At 39.3% G+C, this 14909-nt stretch overlaps 1 protein-coding gene across 3 annotated transcripts in view; it reads left to right on the top strand.

Moving 5' to 3' along the window:
• The window catches only part of LARS1 (leucyl-tRNA synthetase 1), a gene marked incomplete at its 3' end in the record, with an annotated part of 52117 nt that extends 38879 nt beyond the window's left edge, over positions 1-13238 (top strand). For all 3 annotated transcript variants that reach the window (XM_084251911.1, XM_084251912.1, XM_084251910.1), the window contains 4 exons: positions 1461-1565; positions 3068-3163; positions 6678-6810; positions 13033-13238. In XM_084251911.1, the coding sequence (XP_084108037.1) occupies positions 1461-1565; positions 3068-3163; positions 6678-6810; positions 13033-13238 (540 nt within the window). The remainder of the gene's footprint in view (positions 1-1460; positions 1566-3067; positions 3164-6677; positions 6811-13032) is intronic.
• Positions 13239-14909: the final 1671 nt, after the last annotated feature.

Genomic DNA, 14909 nt, shown 5'->3' with positions numbered 1-14909 from the left:
TGTAATTTATATTCTTTTTTTTTTTTTAAAAAGATTTATTTATTTATACACGTACTGGGTACAGTCAGAAGTGCGGGAGGATGAGAGAACCCACCAGAGCCAGAGCAGGGAGCAGAGCAGGCAGAAGGACCGAAGTACACTGCTGAGGGGAGCAGCGGGTGGCAGGAGATGTCTGTGCGCCATGTGGGACCCTCCTCTGGTGGCCGGGGATCGAACCAGTGCCGCATAGGCCGCGGGCAGCTTTGCAACCCAGCGCTCAGCCGCTGCGCCACCGGGGAGGCCTGACAAAAACTCTTAGCCTATTCTATATCAGCAGAGATTGTATTCTTAGAATAAACCAGAGTCAGCTATCTGAACCTTATGGTGTTTTAACTTTCAGAAATAATTCAGAATTTGGGATTGATCTATACCAATCAAATTGTCTCTTAGTATGCTTATAATGCTTTGGTTTCCTACTCTGCTAGAGCCATTGATCAAAATGCTAGATCTGTTATCAATATGTGAATTCAACAAAATATCCGGTTATTGGTTGCAAAGACATTTAATTTTGATGGCATGCTGTTAAAGAATCTGGTGGCATATTGGAAGAATAGTTTTACTAAGTTCAAGAATTGACTCTTTGAAAATCCAATGTTAGACTTTTGAGTGGTAATGTTTTTTTTTAGTAATATCAGTGATTTGCCAGACACATTGCTTTGAAACTTTGAAAAGGATTCAATCTAGAAATAAGAAAATGGCTTTTTCATGGGAAAGAAACAGAACTTGGATGGTAAATGAAAACAGTCAATATCGGGAATCATATCAGTGTGGTGTGTTTTCAGCTGTATCTGTATTTGTGCACATGAACTTGTATCCCAAAGGTTACATTTTGGGTGGCAAATATTTTATTTCATGTTCAAGAAAACTAAGAATAAATTGCTTTTACATATCATAGGATTATCTGAGTACCCATATAGTATGACATTTAAAACGTTTATAAATCTGTAGGAATATCTTTAGGATTTTTTTTTTTTTTTTTTTGGTCATTATTAAGTCACTGTTCTCTGAAGTAGCTTGAAAATGTGGTATCTCCGAAAATTCAAATTGTTTTTGGTGACTCGCAGGCATATTTCCATATGTTGATTTCTTGTCAAAGTGAAGTATTCGGGTTTACATATTAAGTTACTTTAAATAAACAATGATAAAACCATATTATTTTATAAATCTGTGAATCTTGTCCTTCCAGTCTTTTCAGGGATGCCTTTATCTTATCATACTTTAAATGGTAATTACTCTGAGCTAGTAATTTTATTAACAAGCAAATATAGATAAGAAAAACCATATAGCAGAGACCTTTACTTTAATTGTTGAAATTTGAAGATTTTATCAATTGAGAGAAAAGCAATTGTCTTAGAGAAAATATTTTCTTTTCAGCATATTCTTAATGTGATTTTTTTTTTCTAAACCATTTTGGCTATTAGGAAAATCTGGAGAAGATGGGACCTCGTGTTCTGGATTTACAGTTAGAATTTGATGAACAGGCAGTGCTTATGGAAAATATAGTCTACCTGACCAATTCCCTTGAGGTAAGAGGGGCCAAGGATTATCATAACTGGTTAAGTATAGTAAATATAATCAATCCAGCGCTTGAGTTTTATGATAACTTGTTATCAGCATCATTTTTTGTGTTTAATACCTTTGCTAGTATGTCAGTTAAAATTATTTTTGGAGGGTGAGTGTAGAAGTTGCAGAAAGAAAAAATAATGTGTTTTATTTCACTTATTTTATATATAAAAATATATATATTATGTTTTAAAAAAATGAGGAGATACCTTGTACTCAGATGTTTTTAAAATATATTATGGGGTACTCTGAATTGCTTCTTCTCAGCCCCTATCCTTTTTAGATCTCAGCTTCACATAATTGAACTTACTAGAATCCTTAGTTATTGACATATTATCACTGGTCCGTGTTTTGCCTCATTTTTTAATTTATTTATTAATAATGTGCTGAACATCTTTGAATCTACTGACCAGCTCAGGAACTAGAATGTTACCAGTTGCTTTCACATTTCTGTGAGTTTCTCCCTTACAAACACTTCCTGCCCCATCTTCCTGCCCCAGTCACAAATATATTATATAGATTCTAAAAATCTTTATGATAACTAGGCAGTAGGAAAGATGGATAATTTGCTAGAAAACTGTATTAGAGGACTCAAACAATGGTTCTATGTTAGAGGTTCTGTGTTAAAGGACTCAAATAATTGAAGACATCAAAGCACAAAAATGTAGGTTTAGAATTTGAATACAATTGATTTGTGAAGTATGAACATTGAAAAAAGCTATTTATAAATTATTTTATAATGAGTCAAATTTGGGGGGTGGACAGGGTATCTGAACCGTATCTTTCTCCTCTTTCTGGGAGACTCTGCATATACCCTGAGCCTACTGCTGGCTCTGTCCCTAACCTTGCTCTAGGCCTGATCCTGAGCCAGCGGTGGAACCAGGGTCCTTGCCCTTCCTAGGGCTATGTGCAGCCTTCCAGGCCACTGGATTCCTTAAATGAGTTAATAATTACATTAATAATTTAAGAATTAGTAGACAGATTTTATATATTTCTAAATGTTCATATATATTCATGGAGGTCAGAAAACTGCTTGGATCTTTTTACAGGGGCGGTGGAAACACCTTATACTTAGGCTCACTTTATATTCAGGTATATGAAATATGTTCCATTTCTGAGTTTTTCCATTTATTTAAATGGGAACCTTGTATTCTCAAATGCTGAATTTCTGAACTTTAAGTGGAAGCCTTTTATGCTATTTTTCATTTTTCTTAATACAGTAGGTAGATACCATATTTCATTACAGAAAATGGCTACGTGAGTCTAAAAATAACAATACTATGAAATATCTGATTTTTAAATAATTTACAAATCATTTAATGTTTGCATGAAAATAATAAAATTCCACAGACCATTTCATAGTAAGTGGAGAACCTAGTCTTGCTCTTTGATGAGATGAGATGGTGATTAATTTCAATCGTATTAAGTGATACTAATGACTTCCATTTTTTTCCCCTCTATTTAGCTAGAACACATAGAAGTCAAGTTTGCCTCTGAAGCAGATGATAAAGTCAGGGAAGATTGCTGCCCTGGAAAACCACTTAATGTCTTTAGAACTGAAGTAAGTTGAAAGAATCTCACTGAGTCATTGCATTTTAGAATTGAAAGAGACCTTTAGAGGTCATTACCTCTAAACCCATTATTTTAAAGATGGAAGGAAGAGCGGTCCAATGAAACTGATTGCTTTGGTCCAGGCCACATGGTTTGTTAGAAATAGGGCTACATTTGGGCCTCCCCTGGTGGCTCAGCAGTTGAGGGCTGGACTGCGAGGCTGGTTCGTTCCCCGGCCGCCAGCAATGGTCCCACAAAAAAAAAAAAAAAAAAGAAATAGGGCTAGATTTGAGGTCCCTAATTCCCTGGTTGGTTTAATACTCACTTAACCTTATTCTACCATGATAGATGGTATCAGATGTTATTCATGAGATTAAAAAAAAATGCAATTTTTTTTTTAAGATTTATTTATTTATGCATACAAGAGCTGTGGTACAGGCGAGAGATGGGGGTTGTGTGTGAGAAGATTCACAAGAGACAAAGCAGGGAGCAGAACAGGTGGACAGACTGAAATACACTGCTGAGGGGAGCAGTGGGTGAGACAGGAGAGGTCTGCTTCACCATATGGGTTTCTTTCTGGCTGGCCGGGGATAGAACTTGTGCTACAGAGGCTGCGGATTGCTTCATAGTATGGTGCTTTAACCCCTTGTGCCACGAGGGAGGCCCCAAAAATGCGATTTTTAAAAACTGATTTTTATTACAAATACAATAGGAATTGAAATGTATGACTTTTGTTATTTATTTTTTAAAAATTTATTTATGCATACAAGAACTGGTGTGTAGGCCAGAGGTATGGGGGGTGAGAGGATTCATCAGAGACAGAGTGGGGAGCAGAATAGGTGGATTGACTGAAATACGCTGCTGGGAGAGCAGTGGGTGAGACAGGAGAGTTCTGCTGTGCCATGTGGGTCAGCTCCCTGGCTGGGGATCGAACTCATGTTGCAGTAGCTGGCGATAGGTTGATTGTGCTGACTTTAACCCTTGCGCCACCAGGGAGGCCCCCTGAAATGTAAGACTTATATTTTATTTTATTTTTAATTTTTTTAATTAATTAATTTTTTACACAAGCACTGGGTACAGTCAGAAGCATGGGAGGGTGAGAGAATTCACCAGAGCCAGAGAGGGGAGCAGAACAGGCAGACTGACGAAGTACAATGGTGAGGGGGGCAGCGGACGTGGCAGGAGAGGTCTGCACGCCAAGTGGGACCCTCACCGGCGGCCAGGGATCGAACCAGAGCTACAGAGGCTGTGGGCAGCTTCACAGCCCAGCACTCAACTGCTGCGCCACCAGGGAGGCCCTATTTTATTTTATTAAAGATTTATTTATTTATGCATAGAAGAGCTGGGATACAGGCCAGAGATGCGGGGGATGAGAGGATTCACCAGAGACAGAGTGGGGAACAGAACAGGCAGATTGACCGAAGTGCACTGCTAAGGGGAGCAGCGGGTGAGTCAGGAGAGGTCTGCTGCGCCATGAGAGTTGCTGCCTGGCTGGCTGGGGATTGAAGTCGTGCTGCAGAGGGTGTGAACAGCTTCATCGGTTGCATCTTAACCCCTTGTGCCACCAGGGAGGCCCTGAAATGTAAGACTTTCAGGAGCTTTCACATTTGAGTTGAATCCTGATTTCCTATGTTACTCAAGATATTTGTTATTTGACATAAACCAGACTGATTCTTTTTTCATATTTTTTTTGCCACTAGTGACATATAAAGAGGTTTTGGTGTTGTGGGAGACTATATTTATTTACTCTCAAAGAATTCATTCAGAGTGACAGCATGTGACAAGGTCCAGTGGAATGTATTGTGAAAGTCCACAAAATACCCTACTTTTCTTTAAAAGCAGAGAACTCTGTTATTTTTACTGTATTTACTTGAAAGCCCAGAAAACAGAAAAGGCCTATTTTGAAAGAATGAGGTCATCATGATCATGGAACTTTCCCAAATTTAGCATATAATTAATACTCACATTATGTCAGAATGTAGAAGCTTTTTTTTTTAAAGATTTATTTATTTACTCATACAAGAACTGGGGTACAGGCCAGAGTTGTGGGGGGTGAGAGGATTAACCAGAGACAGAGTGGGGAACAGAACAGGCGGATTGACTGAAATACACTGCTGAGGGGAGCAGTGGGTGAGACAGGAGAGATCTGCTGCACCATGTGGTTTAGCTCCCTGGCTGGGGATCGAACTTGTGCTGCAGTGGCTGCGGCCAGCTCCATAGGTTGTGTCTTAACCCTTTGCGCCATCAGGAAGGTCCAGGATGTAGAACTTTTTTTTTTTTTAAAGATTTATTTGTTTATACAAGCACTGGGTACAGTCAGAAGTACAGGAGGATGAGAGAATTCACCAGAGCCAGAGCAGGGAACCGGCAGACTGACAAATACATTGCTGAGGGGAGCAGCGGCACGGCAGGAGAGGTATGAGCACCATGTGGGACCCTCGCTGGTGGTCAGGGATTGAACCGGCGCTGCAGTGGCTGTGGGCCGTTTCGCAGCCCAGTGCTCAACCGCTGCGCCACCGGGGAGGCCCAGGATGTAGAAACTTTTAAAATGTGGTCATTTGGACCATAGACTATAGGTACATGATATGGTGTTCCCTATACAAATATGTTTATTTCAAACCACTTCCAACCATTTCAAGCATTCCAACATTAAGTATGTTGGCCTCTTCACAAGACTCAGTCGACATTTTTCTTCTTAAAATAATAAGTAGTTTATATAATGTGGGAGGTAGTATGGCATAAAACTGGGTTTAATCCTAGCTCTCTCTATGTCACCTTGGGCTACTTTGTTAATCTTTCTGTCTCTTAACTTCTCATCTGTGATTAAGGATTATGATGAATTGCCCTTGAGAGTACAGGGTTAATGATGATAAAATGTTTAGTCCAGTGTCTGGTACACAGTTGAAATGCCGTATCTGGTAGTTACAGAAGAGAAAAATAATTATTGTTATTATCCATCATCAATTTGATATATGCAGTGAAGTTATTTTTACATCAGCATTTGGCTATCAGCATGAGATCGTTTTCTCTCCTATCTGAATATCTCTTGGACTAGAGTAAGGAATATCAGAATCAAATCTTCTGGGCCTCCCTGGTGGCACAGGGGTTAATGACAGCGCTATCAAGCTATTGCCAGCCACTGCAGCACAAATTCCATCCCCAGCCAGGGGGCTAACCCACATGGAGCAGCAGACCTCTCCTGTCCCACAACAGTGTATTTCGGTCAGTCTGCCCGTTCTATTCCCCGCTCTGTCTCTGGTGAATCCTCTCACCTCCTGCATGTCTGGCTTACACCCAGCTCTTGTATGCGTAAACAAATAAATCTTTAAAAAGAATAATAATGGTATTTCAAAAGAAAAAGCAAGGTAAATTTTGTAGAAGTGACCCGAACATGAAGGTTGACATGTACATATGAATCAAATCTTCATTTCATTAGACATTAAAAGTTAGCAGAGAATTCCCCTTTCCTTGATAGTTTTCACATTTGACTTCTGGTAACAATCATTTTCTCCTTATTTTCCTAGCCTGGTGTGTCAGTTTCCCTAGTGAATCCTCAGCCATCCAATGGCCATTTTTCAACCAAAATTGAAATCAGGCAAGGTGATAACCGCGATTCTATAATCAGGCGCTTAATGAAAATGGACCGAGGAATTAAAGGTAAATGGGTTTCCCTGAAATGCATATTTGGCAATAACTTGTGGATTCGATGAGTTCTAAGCAGAGGGGAAGAGGGAAAATAACTAGATTGCTTAGAGACAGCTGTGTAATGCTGTGGAAGAGTGTTGGACCCAGAATCAGGAAACCTGTATTCTCTTCGGGACATTGTGACTAGGGAGCTTGGTGACTTGTCATCTCATTTAAGCTCAGATCTGATCTTTCTTTTAGTAAAATGAGGATGTTGGATTCAGTATTTTTTCCAAGGGCCCCATCTAGCTTTTTTTTTTTTTTAGATTTTTTAAATTTTAACTTTTATCATTTTTTACATTTTTAAGACAATATTTGCTCCCCCCAATCCCCTCAGATTGAAAACCCTTAGAATTTCCTTCCCCAAGGCACCCGTGCACCATCACCTCAGTCCCCTGTGCTCCTCCTCCACTGCAGGATGTCTCTGGTTTATAATTGTCTGTTTTTGCTTTGTTGTGTTTGTACTGTTATTATTATTTTTTTACACTGATGTCTTATTTGGATCCCCTATATTCCTGTTATAAGTAAAACCATCCGATGTTTTTCTTTTTCCTTCTTATTTCACTGAGCATAATTCCTGCTAGCTCCATCCACGTTGCTGCGAATGGCATCAGTTTATCTTTTTTGATTGCTGAATAATATTCCATTGTGTATATATACCACATCTTCTTGATCCAGTCATCTATTTTTGGGCATTTGGGTTGTTTCCAGGTTTTGCCTATTGTAAATAGTGCTGCAGTAAACATAGGTGTACAGGTGCTCTTTTGAATCACTGTTTTTGTGTCCTTTGGGTAGATCCCTAGGAGTGGAATTGCCGTATCGTATGGTAGCTCCATTTTCAATAGACTGAGGAACCTCCAGACAGCTTTCCATAATGGTTGGACCAGTTTGCACTCCCCCCAGCAATGTAGGAGAGTTCCTTTTCACTGCATCCTCGCCTACATTTGTTGTTGCTTGTTTTTTTGATATGTGCCATTCTTACTGCTGTAAGATGGTATCTCAGTGTGGTTTTGATTTGCATTTACCTGATCATCAGGGATCCCATCTAGCTTTAAATTGTAACAGTTTCTCTCAGAGGCATTTGGAATTAAGAAACAGATATCCATAATATTCCAAACTATGCTGCTGAACTGGGCCTGTCCCTGGAGAAGGCAGAAGGCAGAGAAACAGTGAACGTTATTGCATGTCTCCCTCATATGAGCCCATTTAATTCTTTCATAACCCTATAGCAAAGAGGGTATTATTATTTCCCTTTTCCATATAGTGTAATGGAGGTTAGAGAGACTAGGTAACTTGCTAAGTTCATTCAAATAGTAATTCCTGGAACAGGAATTCACATTCAGATTTATTTGACGCCAAAACTCATTTTTTTCTAAACAGTGTACTTTCAGGCAAAATTTGCAATCTTAATTTCTTATCAAGATTAAACCTAGATCTCCTGTGATTATATTTAGTATAATAGTTTATAGTATTTTTTAAATAATTCAACTAGGTCTGCAGCTGAGCAGAGTGTGAAGGAAGCTAGTATGTCTCACTTTTTTCCAAATTATGAAGACAAATTAGCATTTAAATTCCCTATTTTGCTTTATTTTACTTCTCTCTCTCTCTCTTTTTTTTTTAAAGATTTATTTACTTATTTATACAAGCACTGGGTACAGTCAGAAGTGCAGGAGGGTGAGAGAATTCACCAGAGCCAGAGAGGAGAGCAGAGCAGGCAGATTGACGAAGTGACGAAGTACACTGCTGAGGGGAGCAGCGGGCGGCAGGAGAGGTCTGGGCGCCATGTGGGACCCTCGCCCGATGGCCAGGGTTCGAACCGGCGCTGCAGAGGCTGCGGGCAGTTTCGCAACCCAGCGCTCAACCGCTGCAACACCGGGGAGGCCCCTCACTTCTCTTTTTAATGGCAATCAAGAGTTGATTGTGTCACATTTCAACACCATAAAGATTTTCTGAAAAGATTAACAAATCCCAGTGACTTAATTTGCAGAATTTATATTCAAAGTAAATTGTGACCCTTTGGAATTCATTCTTTTTTTTTTTTTTAAAGACTTATTTATGCATACAAGAACTGGGATACAGGCCAGAGACACAGGAGTGTGAGAGGACTCACCAGAGACAGAGTGGGGAACAGAATAGGCAGACGACCAAAAACACTGCTGAGAGGAGAGTAGGGGGCGAGACAGGAGAGGTCTGCCTCACCATTTGGGTATCTCCCTGGCCGGCCGGGAATCGAACCCGCACTGCAGAGGCTGTGGACAACTTCACAGCGCTGTACTTAACCCACTGTGCCACCGGAAGGCCTGGAATTCATTCTTCCATGTGTTTTTTGTTCTTTTGAAGTCATTTGTCCACCTTTTGTGGACCTTCCTTGAGAGATTACTGTGTAAAGTGTGTGTAGAGATAAGTGTGACTGTGGAGACTCCTGTGTCTGCACTGGGGAGCTTGGGGAGGCCACAGAGTAGTGCTCTTTAGGAGGCTGCATCTGGGGACGGGGCAGGGGACTGAGCCACTTGAGTACATAGTCATAATCGGAGAGAAACTGCTGAGTGCAGTAAGAGAGGGATAGGTAAAATTTACAGCACAGAAAAAAGTGGGATTATTTCTAGTTGTTAGTAATCAGAGATGGATTTATGAAGAAAATACTTTTTGTGAAATATTATTCCGCAGTCAAAAAGGATAAACTCATGCCATTTGCAGCAACATGGATGGAGCTGAAGGAATCATGTTCAGTGAATGAAATAAGTCAGCAGAAAAAAGAAAAATATCGGATGGTTTCACTTATAGGAGGAATATAGGGGAACCAAATAAGGCATCAGGGGAAAAAAGCAATAACAATACAAAACGCAACAAAACAAAAACAGACAAATTATAAATCAGAGACATCCTGCAGGGGAGGAGGAGGGAGAGGGATCAGAGGAAGGGAGGGAGGAGCACAGGGGACTGAGGTGATGGTGCACAGGTGCATTGGTGAAGGAAATTCTATGGGGACTACACCTGAGGTGTGGGGGAGAAAAGCAAACATTGTTTAAAAATGAACAATGATGTAAAAAATATATTTAAAAAAAGTAGAAACTTAAAAGAAAAGAAAGAAATACTGTTTGCATGATGCCTGGAAATTATACCTATGAGGGTGGGGGAGGGTTGCACTAGCAGGAGGGCAGCACTGTCTTTCTTTGCGCCCACTAGCAGTGTGTTAGGGCTAAGGATTTTATTGTGTTTGTAGATATTTTTAAAAATTGTGCTAAAATATGCGTGACATGAAATTGGCTTGTTTGGTCATTTTTCAGTATACAATTCAGTGGCATTAAGTGCAGTCATACTGTTGTGCACCCATCATACCACTTGTCTCTGGAACTTTTTCATTATCCCAAGTGGAAACCGTATATACCCCTTAAACAATAGTCCCTTGTTTTACCTCCCTCCATCCCCTCTAATCCTCTAACCCTGGTAACCACTGTTTTGCACTCTGCCTTTATGTATTTGACTTTTTGTGCCTTGTGTAAATGGTACCATACAATTATTTGTCCTTTATTGTTTGACTTACTTCACTTAGCAAAATGTCTCCAGGGTCATCCATGTCATCACAGACTTTTATCATGTTCCCCCAGGAAACCACTGTATTACTATACAGTAATATTGCCAGCCTTAAAATTTGTAGGAAAAGAAAGAAACAAAATTTGTAGGCCACAAAAGGCAATACTTGGAAGTTTCAAAATATGAATATCTAGGAGGTCATTTTGTGGTCTTTTGTTAGGCTGTTTTATATTGCATATTTTCAGGCATAGGGAGATTTTGTTACAGGAAGAACTCAGTCTTGAAGAACAATATGGTAGCTTTTAAAAGAAGCAGATATTTGTGTGGATCCACTGGATGGGATTTTTATAAGGTTGTGACGCATGAGATGATATATTGAAATGTGTTATATAATGTTAAACCTGCCTCCCTTTTAAATATACTCAGATACAGCACTGACTAGTTTCTTGAAAATTGTACTAAACATGTTTTGTAAGTCTTTTCTCACTGAGCCTCTGGTATTCTTACATCCTTTGTCACACTAGCTGTGAATAATATTATCCTACAGTGCTTTAAGGTTGATGTTAGTGGCTGCTGTGGGTTTTAGAAAATAGAAATGTTAGGGGACACTTTGAAATTGATATTCCTCCAACTATCTTCAGAAGAGCTCTAACCTTGAGACTTCCAGAAGCCCTCAGGATGCTTTGATGTCTAAGGGGGCAGAGTATTTGAGATGGGAAAGGAGTAAAATTCAGGAATACATTTCTCAGTCTGTCTCTGAAATAGCTGGCAAGTCGTCCAATTAGTGCCAATTGTATTGAGGGTGATTATGATATAGGTCCAGGAGGAACTGGACTAAAACCATCATTTTACTTCACAAAGGCCACCGAGCAACTATTTGATGATAATGACTTTAAATCACTCATGGCATGTGCCACGTATGAACTAATAACTTGGAGGTGAAAGGCTCCATTTCACACTATTAATCCTTAGGGACTTTCTGTCCCTCTCTCCTTTTCTCTCAATGCCTTAATTCTTGTGTAGCTGCAGACTTAAATTTCAACATTTGTGATGATGAGAGGTCTGGGATAAGAAAAGATAGTACACCCCCTAAGAAAGCTCCAAGAATTTATTGGCAGTAATGAACAACAGGGTGAAACAAAGCAAATGTGTTTTGTCACTTAGAAGCCTGGTGGAATGTTAAAGGCTTCTTTGAAATAGTTTGAGTCAGAGTTGCTTGGAATGATGAGGGATGTGAGAGAGAGAGAAACAGATCTACAGTAAAAGGCCTTGTGCATAAAATCTTGTGGCGAGACTTGGCACTGCTTCCGTAGCAGAATATTTGGTATCGCCTGTGTGCTTGTTAAAGTACAGTTGTTAAAATGAATTGTATTCTTCCCCCCAAATAAGTACTTGACTGTCACGAAGTCTGTGTCCGCGCCTTTCCCTTTTTAATTTTCAGGGCTGAGCTCTTGTCTGAGAATAGATTGTATGGTCTCTGCAGAGACTCTCCAAGAACTCTCAGGCAGGGTTTGCCTTCATGGTAGTTGCAGGTAATTACTCTGTAAGCCCCAAGATCCCTGCTCTAAACTTGCAGGCCTTTGGTCTTTGTTTCCCACAGAGAGTAGAATGCCTGGATAACTTGTACTCCTGGCGTAGCCGCTAGCTGCATTAATGTCTCCTTTTATCTCTTATCCCTCTCATGCTAAGCTTCGTACTCTACAGGCAACATGAGGGAATGTAGCTCACAGACCACCCAGTGATCTACTTTAGCAAGAGGTGGGGAGTAATTCAGAAAACATCTTCTGTTTCTGTGGGTCAGGTTAAGCATAACCAGCCGTGCTGCACTTAGAATGAGAAGTAAAGCCAGAATGAGCATTTGTAGTCATTTATGGTGTTTTTCTACCATATAAAATAAAATCATTTGATGTTGGGAAGTCTCAGAATTGCTGAAATAAATAAATTTCTTTTGGGCTCAGTTGTTGGCAGGATTGTTGGGTTGTAAATTTGCTCAAGGGACAAGTGTTTTCTTCGCCAGGAGCCATCTTATCAGCTTTCACAAGAGCAATCAGGACAATCTTAAGCAGGCGAGGGTTGGCGCTCCTCCAGAAGCTCAAAATTCTAAAAGCTTTGCCCTTTCCCTTTCCCCTCTGTACTTCCCCTTCTTTCCTGTCTCTCATCACCTTGTTAATGCAAACACTTTCATCCTTTGAGCAAAACAAGAAACTGGTAATGCTCTTTCTCTTAGAGTAATTCTCCAGAAGTATCTTACAAGGAAAAAAAAAACCCACAAAAAACAAAACTATAACTAATGAATGCAGTCTTAATGTATTCCAGGAAGCAAGACAAGAAGGAAATAAATTTTAGATTTTTCGATATCCTGAAAGATGGTTAATTGAAGCATATAAAAAGTGATTTGAAAGACCATATAGGATAATGCTAAACAATGTATTCAGTCATTCTTCTTGGTGTATAACTTCAGGAGATGTATCACATAGAATCTCTCAGTTTGACAGAAGATAAAGATTTGTTGTAGTTAACCTTGCTTCCTGAGAGTGTCTCATTTATTAATAATTTGATGAAAATGTGACAACCGATGTTTACGACATGAATTATTAGAGTTGGCCAGGGGTTTAAGTCAGTGATTAATTAAATGCTCATCTTGTAATCCTTTTGCTGTAGATCTTTCCAAAGTGAAACTGATGAGATTTGATGATCCCCTGTTGGGACCCCGGCGAGTTCCTGTCCTGGGAAAAGAGCACACCGAGAAGACCCCCATTACCGAGCATGCTGTTTTCCACGTGGACCTCATGAACAAGAAAATTCATCTCACTGAAAATGGGCTACGGGCAGATATTGGTGATACAATTATTTATCTGGTTCATTGAACTCATGCCAACTGGAGATCTGTCCTGGTTTCTAGGGATATGACTACTCTGTGTCTGCAGATTGGCTATGAGGACTGTAGGGTGAACCTAACTAGAATTCATTTCCAGCCATCAAATTCTGCATGTAACCATAATTATACTAAGTCATCTTGGATTTCTAGAACTAATAAATTCTTTTTTCCATTCTTCTGGTCTCAAAGAGAAGTGCTTTGTTACCATATATTTTCAACCAATTTATTGCTCTTTTCCTGAAGCTTCTCATCTTTCAGAAAATGTCAGCATGCTCCTTTCTGAGGTGTACTTTATACCGCTAATGAAGAATAAGGAGTATTTATGACTTTTATATTATTTTCAGTATAGAATTAGCTGAAAGAGAAACAATCCTTTATACAATTAGTTCTGCTTTATAAAGAAAAGAACTCTCATGATTATTTATTTATTTATTTATTTAAAAAAATTTATTTATTTTTGCATACAAGAGCTGGGCCGTAGGCCAGAGGTTTGGGGGGTTGGTGAGAGGATTCACCAGAGACAGAGTGGGGAACAGAACAGGAAGATGTACTGAAATACACCGCTGAGGGGAGCAGCGAGCAAGTCAGGAGAGGTCTGCTGTGCCATGTGGGTCACCTCCCTGGCCGGGGATCAAACTCGTGCTGCAGTAGCTGCAGATAGCATCATAGTGTTGACCCTTAACCCCTTGCACCACCAGGGAGGCCCCACTCATGATTATTTAAAAGAACAAATGAGAATATTTTGACTTGACTGGAATCACTAAGTATTATGTAAAAAATGTAGGTCTTGTATTTAAGAATTTTTTTTAACTTTAATATACCTAGTTAATCACCAATACTCTTTTTTAAAGGCTGTTATCAATAGTTTAGAAGCAGTTTACTTCATTCACACTAAATTATTTGGTCATTTTAAAAGAGAGGATCTTTTTTGTCCAGTTTGTATTTATTTCAGTTGTGTCTTAAGATCATGTTGACTACATTGCAAATATATACTTTTAATTCTTGCTAGAATCTTTTATTATTGTCTGTGCCATCTGTCTTCATCTGAGGAAAAAATATTCAGTGATTTCCTAGCAGAGGACAGAAACACTGCCTCTTCTTGAAGGGATCAATATGGGGAAGACCAATTCTGATTACCCAAGGGAATCTGAATTCTAACTTTCAGGTCATGTAAAGAGTTTTTGCTGAGCTTCTTTATTTTGGTCTCTATAATTTGAGACTATTAGACCTAGTTGAGTGCTTTATCATAGGTACATTAAAACACATTCAAATCATACAATGCTAGGGAAAAAACGATCCTTTAGAGATCATCAAATGCTAGGGGCAGGCCAGGATAGCTTAGTGGATAAATTACATACTTTGAAGTTAGACTAGTCAGGTCACATTTCCATTTCTTGTATTTGTTACTTTAGTTACCTTGGCCTATTTCTTGGCCTCAGTTTCTTCAATTATCAAATGGAACTAGTAGGATACTATTTTCTGGATTTGTTTGAAATGTTTAGATGAAATCATCAGAGAAAATCATATATATATATAGAATAGTGCTTGGCAAGTGGTAAACCTCCACTAAATGTTACTGATGATGATTAATAACAATAATAATGTTAATAATAATATATCAGGGTGCAATGCCTTAAGATTACAATAGGCTGTTATCTTG

This window comes from Talpa europaea (assembly GCF_964194135.1).
Source record: "Talpa europaea genome assembly, chromosome: 13".
Lineage (NCBI taxonomy): Eukaryota > Metazoa > Chordata > Mammalia > Eulipotyphla > Talpidae > Talpa > Talpa europaea.
Note: the sequence above shows the minus strand (reverse complement) of the source record. Positions and strands in the feature narration are given on the sequence as shown.